The following is a 12,736-nucleotide window of genomic DNA, read 5'->3' on the forward strand; positions in this document are numbered from 1 at the left end:
TTTTTCCCAAATGGCACGCTATTCCCTTTTATAGTACACACTGAGATCTGGTCAAAAGTAGTGTAATATATATGGAACAGGGTGCCATTTGGAATTTCCAAATAAAACTTGCCCTGAAAAGTATTACAAATCACCACGTCGTCCACACATTTCACTATACAGAGGAGACATTTACTGTATCTCACAGCCCATATCATTGGTTACGTTTTATTTCTATTTACAGTAAATTTGTTATAAATATAATACATCATTTTCATCTGAAAAGCAGTTGAGTAAATACATACATTTAAATAACAGCTTGATCACAAGGTGGAGGAGGGACAATGAGGGAGAAGTATAGGGAACACATTGATTTGATTGATTCATTAGTTTGTTTTGTAGAAAATTACATGTGTGCTCGTGGGGACTGACTGCACAGTAAATCCAGATGGACTACAGACCAACAACAGACAGGTGGGCAGGCAGCATCAGGGCCTGTCAGTCAAAGGATTCGTTTATCATAGTATAGTGGTCAACCTCTGGTTCATATTCTAAAGGGTTTGTGATGTGCCGACAGTCTGGTCCATGTGGGGTAGCTCTTCCTACGTCCTCATCCAGGTTAATCCAGGAAGTAAACAATGCAATCACTACTGTGATAACTCAACACCCTGTGATTCGTTTTTCAACAGTAAAAATAAAATAAAAATCTCTGGCAGCAGACAGATGCCACCGTTACCATAGGAGACAGGTCATTGTCTTTGTCTGTTCTGTGTCCTTCCCTTTCACGGGTTGATTTCATAAAATAAAAAAAGGTCAAATCCAAAGCACCTCCACTGAGATGATAGACTCATACGCAGAGAGAGAGAAAATAGTCCCTTCTTCCACATGTAAGTCCATGATGTTTTGCTTTGTTGCTGGGACATAAAATAGTTAACAGTCGGACCATCAAAGTGGTTACAAGCTGAACTGATGCACAATTTAATTTGAACATTCTATTTTGTTTTTAGATAATTGGAAAAATGTGTCAACTTTTTAGGGCGGGGAGTGGAGTGGGTGATTTGAAACTGGGTGGAAAGATGGGATGTGGAAGATATTTCTTGCTGGGTGCGTCTCTCAACCCTGTTGTTGCCAACCAATGGGGGACTCTGGAGCCTTGGTAGTGATGATTGACAGATGGTTAATTGGCTATTGATGATGGGGCGGGACAATGTTCAGGTGCTGTTGATGATGATGATGAGTGCTGGCGTGGCCGTCTGCTGGCTGGTCTCACACATGGCTCCCTGGTCCGCCAGTTTGGCAAAGACCCGTGGCGTTCCCAGATTATAGACGCCCGCATGCAGGAAGCAAGCTCGCAGCTGCACTCGCATCACTTCTTGTGCCCCTAACTGTAGCTTGAATTGCGTCTGGCCCAGCCATGTAAACGAACCGTGCACCTCAAGAGACTCGGGGCTGATGGAGGGAGTAGAGGGATGGGAGAAAAGTTAGAGAAAGAGGGATGACAGCAGAGGGAGAGAAGAAAATCGAAAGCTCACTCCAACCAGGAGGATAAATAGAATGCAGTTTATCAGGTAAACATTTGGTCAGGAACATGAGGAACAGATGGCAGATTTAACAGTACAGAGTGAGTTTGTGTTATGTTTACCTGGTAGGTTTGTGGCGTAGGTCAATGATGACATCAACTTGAGCCAGGGAGCAGTTAGACAGAGTCAAAGTGACTGGAACCATACACAGACTACCGGGGGGGAAAAGAGCCAAAAGAGACATAAATATATATTTTTTTTTACACCATTAATCATGTCTCCCTTTCTTCACCGCATATAACTTTTCAGTCGCATAACACGGAGCACCGCTGCAGTCAATGCTTGCTGGCTGTTTTAAATTACTCTCAAGATGCTATTTCTTGGTTTGGTAATTATATTGTTTGGCTAGCTGGTCATGTTACGCGTCTGTGCTACCTCTTCTGATTGAAGGGGTGGCTGTAGCTCTCTGGGTACTGCAGGTTGGTCTTGATGAGGTGGGAGAGTTGTTCCATGGAGGGCCGTGTCATTGGAGGCGGCAGCTCCGGTTTAAACTTCAGCAGCACCATCTCCTGAGCATCCTACAACAGGACAGAGGAACACAAATCAGATCAGGATGCAGGAAGAGCAAACGTCAACACCATTACCTCAAACACACTGCCGATGCATAGTGCATTTGGAAAGTATTCAGACCCCTTTACTTTTTCCATTACATTTTGTTACGTTACAGCCTTATTCTAAAATGTATTTAAATATTTTCCTCAATCTACACACAATACCCCATAATGACAAAGCGAAAACAGGTTAGAAATGTGTTAAAAACAGAAATACATTTACATAAGTATTCAGACCCTTTGCTATGAGACAAATTATCTCCGGTGCATCCTGTTTCCTGTGGACACTGACAGAACTCCAGAGTTCCTTTTCGGAGATTGAAAAACCTTACAGAAGGACAACCATCTCTGCAGCACTCCACCAATCAGGCCTTTATGCTAGTGGCCACACAGAAGCAACTAAGTTAAAGGCACAACAGCCAGCTTGGAGTTGCCAAAAGGAACCTAAAAAATTCTCACCATGAGAAACAAGATTCTCTCATCTGATGAAACCAAGATTGAACTCTTTGACCTGAATGCCAAGCATTACGTCCGGAGGAAACCTGGCACCATTTCTACCGTGAAGCATGGTGGTGGCAACATCATGCGGTGGGGATGTTTTTCAGCAGCAGGGACTGGGAGACTAGTCAGGATCGAGGGAAATCGATCCTTATTGAAAACCTGCTCCAGAGTGCTCAGGACCTCAGACTGGGGCGAAGGTTCACCTTCCAATAGGACAACAACCCTAAGCACACAGGCAAGACAACACAGGAGTGGCTTCGGGACAGGTCTCTGAATATACTTGAGTGGCCCAGCCAGAGCCTGGACTTGAATCCGATTGAACATCTCTGGAGAGACCTGAAAATAGCTGTGCAGCGACACTCCCCATCCAACTTGACAGAGCTTTAGAGGCTCTGCAGAGAAGAATGGGAGAAACTGCTCAAATACATGTGTGCCAAGCTTGTATCGTCATACCCAAGAAGACTCGAGGCTGTAATCGCTGCCAAAGGTCCTGCATCAAACAAGTTTGTAGAGTCACAAGCTTGATGTAGTCATTGTGTGCTGGGAATATGGGGCAAAACACTAAACTTTTGACTACTTTAATACACTTTATTGAGCGGATTAATCTAGAGGTTCACATACTTTTTCCAACAAATAAATATAATTTTGGATCAATTTGATCAATAACGAAATGAAAAAGTAGAATTGTTTGTTATTTGTTTAAAATCGGGTTCACTTGATCTATTATTAGTAGAAGAGATGAAGATCGGAAAACATTTTAGGTCAAATGTTTGCAGAAATACAGAAAACCCTAAAGGGTTCACAAACTTTCTTACCACTAAGTCAGAGACCCTTATGTCAAACACATACTGCTTGTATATAAAGGTAACTGTCACCAGAACAGCTTCAGTGCACCTTGATATAGATTCTACAGGTCTGGAGGGACGTGACATTCTTCCACAATAAATTCTATCAATTGGTGTGGTTGGTGATGGAAAATGGTGGTGGAAAATACTCTCAGGCATCGCTCCCAGAATCTTCCATAGTTGTTCAATTGGGTTGAGATCTGGTGACACACACACACCCCACCCCCTTTAAACCCCCTATGCTCCTTTGAGACCCCTCTTTCAAAGACACTGAGATCTCTTCTAGCCACGGTAGCAAAAATAATGGGCAACTGGATATTTTTTACACATGACCCTAAGCATTATGGGATGTTAATTGCTTAATTAACTCAGGAACCACACCTGTGTGGAACACATGTTTTCAATACACTTTCTATCCCTCATTTACTCAAGTGTTGCCTTTATTTTGGCAGTTACCTGTACATGTAACTATACAGACTATTTGTTGTGGTATAATTTGTTCACCATTGTGCAGCCTGCTCTGCGCAGAACATTTGCTTTTAAAAAATATTATTAATGGCCTCTGACAACATTTCCTTCCTGGAGACATTCATAGAACTGTAATTCCACGTTTTGATAATAGGAACAGTTTTCAGCTGGTGTGTGTGTGTGTGTGTGTGTGTGTGTGTGTGTGTGTGTGTGTGTGTGTGTGTGTGTGTGTGTGTGTGTGTGTGTGAGAGAGTGTCGGGTTAGAGGCAGAGATTAACAGGCTGGGAGGGTGTTGATCAAAACATTAACACAGGACGTCAAGTCATCCATATAGCTAGTCATGCACTGGAAACATGAACATGTTCTATTTCTATACATTTATGAGCCCTATAAATGCAATTCACCTACATGGCATTCTGATATTCAAGCCAGGGTAGGTAGAAACAATCACTAAGTAATTCTTAGCAAACTTTTGCTAAAGGCAATTCCAGTTAGGAAATGAGGGTCTTTATGAGAAAGCGAGGGTTCGAGAGAGACGGAGGGAGGGAAAAAGGGTGTCTTGGCGACTCACGTGCAGAGCTATAAAAGGCTACAGGAATAAGGGATGAGAGAAGTTCTGTCCAGCGTTATGAATGAGCGCGCCATGGACACTGCTGCTATGCAACGGCTTGTCTTGGAGGAAGGTGTGTGTGTGTGTGTGAGGGGGGAGTTTAAAACAACAAACAATAATACATTTTTTTAGAAAGTCTGGCAATGTCTATGTTTATTTATTTATTTTATTTTACCGTTATTTTACCAGGTAAGTTGACTGAGAACACGTTCTCATTTGCAGCAACGACCTGGGGAATAGTTACAGGGGAGAGGAGGGGGATGAATGAGCCAATTGTAAACTGGGGATTATTAGGTGGCCATGATGGTTTGAGGGCCAGATTGGGAATTTAGCCAGGACCCCGGGGTTAACACCCCTACTCTTACGATAAGTGCCATGGGATCTTTAATGACCTCAGAGAGTCAGGACACCCGTTTAATGTCCCATCCGAAAGACGGCACCCTACACAGGGCAGTGTCCCCAATCACTGCCCTGGGGCATTGGGATATTCTTTAGACCAGAGGAAAGAGTGCCTCCTACTGGCCCTCCAACACCACTTCCAGCAGCATCTGGTCTCCCATCCAGGGACTGACCAGGACCAACCCTGCTTAGCTTCAGAAGCAAGCCAGCAGTGTTATGCAGGGTGGTATGATGTGGTCAGGCCGGGTGAGCGGGTGGAAGAGGTAGAAAGGGGAAAGTTATTTTTAGACAGGAGTGAGGATCTCATGCTAAAACCAAATCAAAAAAACACTTCCACAGGGCTAGGCAGAAGAGAGATGGAGACTGCTTGTGTCGGCCAGTGGGTACATTTTTAGTCTGTTCCTTACAGATGTACACTTAAAACCTGTCTGGGACTGGGGTTCCGCTCGCCAACAGCCAATGAAATTGCAGGGCACCAAATACAAATCAACAGAAATCTCATAATTCAATTTTCTCAAACATACAAGTATTAGACACCATTTTAAAGATCAAATTCTCGTTAATCCAACCACAGTGTCCGATTTCAAAAAAGCTTTTCAGCGAAAGCAGAACATATCATTATGTTAGGTCAGGAACTAGTCACAGAAAGCATACAGCGATTTTTCAACCATAGAGAGGAGTCACAAAAAGCAGAAATATTGATCAAATTAATCACTAACCTTTGATATTCTTCATCAGATGACACTCCCGGGACAACATGTTACACAATACATGTATGTTTTGTTCGATTAAGTTCATATTTATATCCAAAAACCTCAGTTTACATTTGGCTTTGCCTCCAAAGCATCCCGTGAATTTGCAGAGCCACATCAAATCACAGAAATACTCATACATTAAACCCACTCTGTCATTAAATCCCACTACTGTGTGTGGGAGGGTAGTGTACCGCTGTGATGTGCATGTGATCGTGTATGCTAAAAGTGAAGAGAAAAAAACTTCACTGACATATTTTGTAAAGTGTGATAAGGTGTCACTTTCTCACACACACACAGACAGACACAAACACTTAATGGCTTGGTTCGTCACCCTCTGATATGTCTTCACGAAGACCAAAAAAAAAAGACACCATCTTTAATCTTTGCTGAATGTGACTTTGGGCCTGTGGCGTGTGATAAAGTGTGTGTGTGTGTATGTGTGTCAAAGTTGAAAACATTTCAATCAGCAAAATCTGGATCCAGAGCCAAATATCACCTACAGTACCAGTCAAAAGTTTGGACACACCTACTAATTTTTGTTTATTTTTACTATTTTCTACATTGTAGATTAATAGTGAAGACATCAAAACAAATTCAAAATAAATCATTGACAGTGTCACCAGCAAAACGCCCCCACACCACCTCCATGCTTCACGGTGGGAACCACACATGCGGAGATCCTCCATTCACCTACTCTGCGTCTCACAGACACGGCGGTTGGAACCAAAAATCTCAAATTTGGACTCACTCAGACCTAATGTCCATTGCTCGTGCGTCTTGGCCCAAGCAAATCTCTCTTATTGGTGTCCATTAGTATTGCAGTAATTCAACCATGAAGGCCTGATTCACACAGTCTCCTCTGAACAGTTGGATGTTGAGATTTGTCTGTTACTTGAACTCTGAAGCATTTATTTGGGCTACAATTTCTGAGGCTGGTAACTGTAATAAACTTATCCTCTGCAGAAGGTAATCTCTGGGTCTTCCTTTCCTGTGGCGGTCATCATGAGAGCCAGTTTCATCATAGTGCTTGATGGTTTTTGTGACTGCACTTGAAGAAACTTTCAAAGTTCTTGAAATTTCCCAGATTGACTGACCTTCATGTCTTAAAGTAATGATGGACTTTTGTTTCTCTTTACTTATTTGAGCTATTCTTGCCATAATATGGACTTGGTCTTTTACCAAATAGTGCCATCTTCTGTATACCACCCCTAACATGTCACAACACCACAGATTTTTTCAAATGCATTAAGGAAAGAAATTCCACAAATTAACAAGGCACACCAGTTAATTGAAATGGATTCCAGGTGATGACCTCATGAAGCTGGTTGAGAGAATGCCAAGAGTGTGCAAAGCTGTCACCGAGGCAAAGGGTGGCTTCTTTGAAAAATCTCAAATAGAAAATATACTTTGACTTGTTTAACACTTTTTTGGAAACTACACGATTCCATGTGTGTTATTTCATAGTTTTTGTCTAAAAATAAAGAAAAACCCTTGAATGAGTAGGTGTGTCCAGACTTTTACTGGTACTGTATATAAACATCCATCTGTATAGTAGGCCTATAACGGCACATCAGTAGAGTATGGAGCTGAGGTACTTAGAAGTCTTAGACTACATACAGACTAAGAATCTTCTATGTCCCTCAATGCCCTCCACTGGCCAGTCTCTGGAGACAGCTCTCACTCTCAGTACAGCAAACCATCAGCCATCCCTCTCTCCACCTACTAAACAAGTCATCTGACCTTCCTTACTCATTTAAGCAGAGATGGAGGGAGCCACTGTTCATCTCTGCACCAATCACTCCTGAAGGGCATTCCCCCCTCCGTATACACTGTTAGACAGCATGACATCATCAACATACGCACACACACACACACTCCTTGAACACCCTGGCAAAGTGCAAGATGTGTGTGTATGTGAGAAGGTAAGTGAGTATGTTCATGAACATGTGTGTGGCAGTTAGTTGGATACACTTGACATTGCTAAGCTCTAAGCTCATCCTTGACTACTGCTGGAGAGAAACGTTTTGAAGAGCGCAAGCGTTGGTTGGTTCACTGACAGCACCGAGAGCGTCACTAATAAAACATTCAACTATCTTAAAACTTTATCATTCCAGCTGAGTACAATGGTGGTATGAAACATAACATACTGCTTGGTATACAGGAGTGACGCATTCCATAGAAACATATTTTAATTGAAGTGGATCAACTTTATTGATCCATAGAGACTAAATACCGTCACCAACATAGGATACATACAGCAAGGACAATATAGATTTAAAAAGGTATACATCAGAATGATATGACGTCAATAAAAACCTATTTGAATTGAGTACGTTTCTATAGACGTCATATATTGTACTTTGACTAGCCATCCACGCTCAGGTACAGTGCATTCGGAAAGTACTCAGAATCCTTGCATTTTTTCACATTTTGTTATGTTACAGCCTTATTCTAAAATGTATTGTATTAATTGTTCTCATCAATTGACACACAATACCCCATAATGACAAAATGAAAACAGGTTGAGAAATGTTTGCAGATGTATTACAAAAAAAATAAAAGGAAATACCTTATTCACATAAGTATTCAGATACTGCTATGAGATTCGAAACTGAGCTCTGGTGCATCCCGTTTCCATTGATCATCCTTGAGATGTTTCTACAACTTGATTGGAGTCCACCTGTGGTACATTCAATTGATTGGACATGATTTGGAAAGGCACACACCTGTCTATATAAGGTCCCACAGTTGACAGTGCATGTCAGAGCAAAAACCAAGCTATTGAGGTTGAAGGAATTGTCTGTAGAGCTCTGAGACAAGGTTGTGTCGAGGCACAGATCTGGGGAAGAGTACCAAAACATTTCTGCAGCATTGAAGATCCAAGAGCACTGGCCTCCATTCTTAAAAGGAAGAAGTTTGGAACCACCAAGACTCTTCCTAAAGTCAAGGGCCTTGATCAGGGAGGTGACCAAGAATCCGATGGTCACGCTGACAGAGCTCCTCTATGGAGATGGGAGAACCTTCCAGAAGGACAACCATCTCTGCAGCACTCCAGCAATCAGGCCTTTATGTTAGAACGGCCAGATGGAAGCCACTCCTAGGTAAACGGCAAATGACAGCCCACTTGGAGTTTGGCATAAGGCACCTTAAATGACTCTCAGACCATGAGAAACAATATTCTCTCGTCTGATGAAACCAAGATTGAACTCTTTGCCCTGAATTCCAAGCATCACGTCCGGAGGAAACCATGCACCATCCCTACCGTGAAGCATGGTAGTGGCATCATCATGCTGTGGGGATGTTTTTAAGTAGCAGGGACTGAGAGACTAGTCAGGATTGAGGGAAAGACGAACAGAGCAAAGTACAGGGAGATCCTTGATGAAAACCTGCTCCAGAGCACTCAGGACCTGACTGAGGTGAAGGTTCACCTTCCAACAGGACAACGACCCTAAGCACACAGCCAAGACAACGCACGAGTGGCTTCGGGACAAGTCTCTGAATGTCCTTGAGTTGCCCAGCCAGAGCCCGGACTTGAACCCGATCGAACATCTCTGGAGAGACCTGATAATAGCGGTGCAGCAACGCTCCCCTTCGAACCTGACATTGCTTGAGAGGATCTGCAGAGAATAATGGAACAAACTCCAAAAATGCAGGCGTGCCAAGCTTGTGGAGTCATACCCAAGAAGACTTGCGGCTGTAAATCACTACCAAAGGTGCTTCAACAAAGTCCTGAGTAAAGGTTCTGAATACTTATGTAAATGTAATATTTCCGTTTTTGCAAACATTTATAAAAACCTGTTTTTGCTTTGTCTTTATGGTGTATTTTGTGTAGACTAATGAGGGGGAAAAACCAATTTAATCCATTTTAGATTAAGGCTGTAACGGAACAAAATGTGGAAAATGTCTAGGGGGCTGAACTTTCCGAATGCATTGTATATGTGTTGATGTATCTGTGTACAGTATATTGCCTCCCTTACTGTATGTCTCCTATGCCGGTTGAGTGGTGACCAATTTAATTTTACCTCTGGGGATCAATAAAGTTGGTTAAATAAAAAAAACTCTTCCACTCAGCTTTGAGATAGCAAAGCATGGGCCTGCCTCTTAAGCACTCATCTGTGTAGAGTAGACCCTTCCTTACTCATGTTGGCCTATACACCCATGAGGAGCATACGTCAGAGTAGACACTAACCCTGTAAAAACCTCTACCAGGCTTGAGTCCAACATACCAAGCTTTCCAGTGTCACCCTGGCCCCACAGCTTACAGGGTGTTTGGGAGGTTACCAAGTAAACACTCAGCGCCCTGTTGGACCTTGGCAGGGAGATATAGGGGCTTTTAGGTAGTGAATAAGAGAGAGAGTGCATTCTCCAAGAAGTAGGATCGCTTTGTTTTGTTTGTGCTTGAGTCGCAATGCAAAGGAGTCTAGGAGTGTGTATAGTTATTCAGCTTGTGTGTACACTACACAGAACAAAATGGTGATTTGAACGTTTACAATTGTTTCTCAATACATTTGTGTACCTCTTTCTGTGTCAAAGAGCAGGCCTCTTTGTCGATGGTCTGTAGGGCCACATGAAGCTGTCCCTCTAGGATCACCTGCTTGTTGTCCTCAACAACAAATGCCTGTAAACAAACAAATAAATATTGTCAACTATCATAGGCCTTTCTACAACAACAAACATTAGCAACATCATTTGGCCTGATGCCAAAAGCAAAACAGCAGCAAATACCTCAATAAAAACTTAACATAAAGAGTGCATTTTACTAATGCATAATTAAACAATGGAGCACATAAAAAAGGCTAGGTCTGCGCATGTGACTGTAGCTGTATAGTACCGCTGGAGCGGATGTACATTTCAGACACTCAATGTGCATGTCGTTTATAAGGGCCTGTATTGAATTGAATGCATGAGTGTTGTGCAACAGACGTTCTTGTATAGAGATGGTTATTCCCTATAGCCTGTAATGCGCACTTTACCTCTGCGCTTTCACAGTTTGCGCTACTGTTAAAGCTGCAATATGTCACTTTTTGGGCAACCCGACCAATTTCACATAGAAAGAGTTATAGATCTGTCATTCTCATTCAAAGCAAGTCTAAAAAAGCGGTAGATAAGTTCTATGCGTGCTATTTTTATGCTTCCCGTTCTTAAAGTTCAGTTTTTGCGTTTTACCTTCTGTTTTGTACACCAGTTTCAAAAAGCTGAAAATAAAATGTTTTTGGTTATGGAAAATATATTTCACAGCGGTTTGGATGGTACAATGATGCTCTACCCTATACCTGCTTGTTTTGACACAAACTGGAATTAAGCAAACTATTAGAATTGTAGCAACCAGGACATGGCGGAGTGACTTCTGCATAGTAGTGCATCTTTAAGTCATGATGCGAGATTCTAGAAGTTTCAGTCTGTCCTCGGCTCTGCATGCGCAGTGAGATTTGACTAATGGCACCAGAAAAAGATCAGATAAGAGCACCACCAGTCCTGAGAGCAAGGGCCATAAATCATGTCTAAGTAAGTTCTCTCTCCTGTGAGATGTTTATACATATACTGCTGTTAATGTATGCTGTTATGTGACTGTTTTTTTTTTATTTTACCTTTATTTAACTACGCAAGTCAGATAAGAACGAATTTGTATTTTCAATGACGGCCTAGGAACAGTGGGTTAACTGCCTTGTTCAGGGGCAGAACGACAGATTTTTACCTTGTCAGCTTGGGGATTCCATCTTGCAACCTTTCGGTTACTAGTCCAACGCTCTAACCACTAGGTTACCAGTATATCCCTGTATAGATGCACAATATATCGGTGAGCATATCGGAATTGGACAATATTAACTAAAAATGCCAACATCGGCATCGGCCCGATGTCTAGTTTAAAGGCGATGTACAAAACCAATGTCAAAGCTGATGTGCATACGTATAAGGTAAGTAGATGACAATGATGCCACAAAAAATACAATTAACTTCAAACAACTAAACAAGTTCAAGTTGAGCAGTCATTTGAAAGAGTAAGAACATTTCAGCGAGACAACTCGAAAGCGAAAACCATTAACGCCAAGATAATTGAATTCATTGCCCTTGACAATCAACCGTTCTCTGTTGTGGATGATGTTGGCTTTTAGCTTCACCACTGACATTTGGACCAGCGATGTCAGCCCCATGAGCATGCTAAGTCTGACAGCACAGTGGGTTGACGAGGATTTTTACTGAGGAAAGCCGTATTGCATGCTCAAGAATGTGCTGGTTCTCATACTCCTGCTTCAATTTCAATGGAGAACATGCCATTAAAACTTGGAGACATGAACACACTCCTAGCGCCATTCGAACAACTGACTCGAGACATAAGATAATCAACTGCGTCTGCAGCAGACGTGATACCCTCGGTCAAGGCATTGAAACGCTTGCTCAACAAAACTGCCGACATAAACCGTGGGGTTAAAACTTAAAAGTACTCGGTGGCATTCTCTCTGAGCCTCTTTACCGTGTGTGTTAACTATTTAACAGTACAAAAATGCTTAAAAAGGCCGGTATCGGAATCGTTATTTTTTTGTGGCAAGGAAAATACCGGATATCGGCATTGGCCAAAACTTTCATATCGGGGCATCCCTAATGCTATGCGATTCTTTCCTGAGTAGATATTCCTACTGCATAGCTTAACAACATATACTGGTTCTTACCTTTCAGAACCACAAGTCCATTCCTAATTGTAACATGAAGCTCACTTCAAGCCTGTGTGTTCTAATGTGTGGTGCTGACCATGAGCCAATTAAACTCTGTATATGGACACGTCTGCCTTGTTCTTGCCGGGCAGCCTGGAGTGAGTCTAAATACAAAAACATATGGACGCCCCTTCAAATGAGTGGATTCAGCTATTTCAGCCACACCTGTTGCACACAGCCATGCAATCTCCATAGACAAACATTGGCAGTAGAATGGTCTTACTTAAGAACTCAGTGACTTTCAAAGTGGCACCGTCATACGACGCCACCTTTCCAACAAGTCAGTTCGTCAAATTTCTGCCCTGCTAGAGCTTCCCTGGTCAACTGTAAGTGCTGTT

At 42.3% G+C, this 12,736-nt stretch overlaps 1 protein-coding gene across 2 annotated transcripts in view; it reads right to left on the minus strand.

Annotated features, from left to right (window-relative positions):
• Positions 1 to 193: 193 nt before the first annotated feature.
• LOC129855471 (trafficking protein particle complex subunit 8-like) overlaps positions 194 to 12,736 on the minus strand; it is a 73,755-nt gene continuing 61,212 nt past the window's right edge. For both annotated transcript variants that reach the window (XM_055923176.1, XM_055923175.1), the window contains 4 exons: positions 10,205 to 10,306; positions 1,935 to 2,077; positions 1,622 to 1,711; positions 194 to 1,428 (listed from right to left, as the gene is read on the minus strand). In XM_055923176.1, coding sequence (XP_055779151.1) covers positions 1,191 to 1,428; positions 1,622 to 1,711; positions 1,935 to 2,077; positions 10,205 to 10,306 — 573 coding nt within the window. In that variant the 3' untranslated portion in view covers positions 194 to 1,190. The remainder of the gene's footprint in view (positions 1,429 to 1,621; positions 1,712 to 1,934; positions 2,078 to 10,204; positions 10,307 to 12,736) is intronic.

This window comes from Salvelinus fontinalis, chromosome 5, assembly GCF_029448725.1.
Source record: "Salvelinus fontinalis isolate EN_2023a chromosome 5, ASM2944872v1, whole genome shotgun sequence".
In the NCBI taxonomy this organism is placed as follows: domain Eukaryota; kingdom Metazoa; phylum Chordata; class Actinopteri; order Salmoniformes; family Salmonidae; genus Salvelinus; species Salvelinus fontinalis.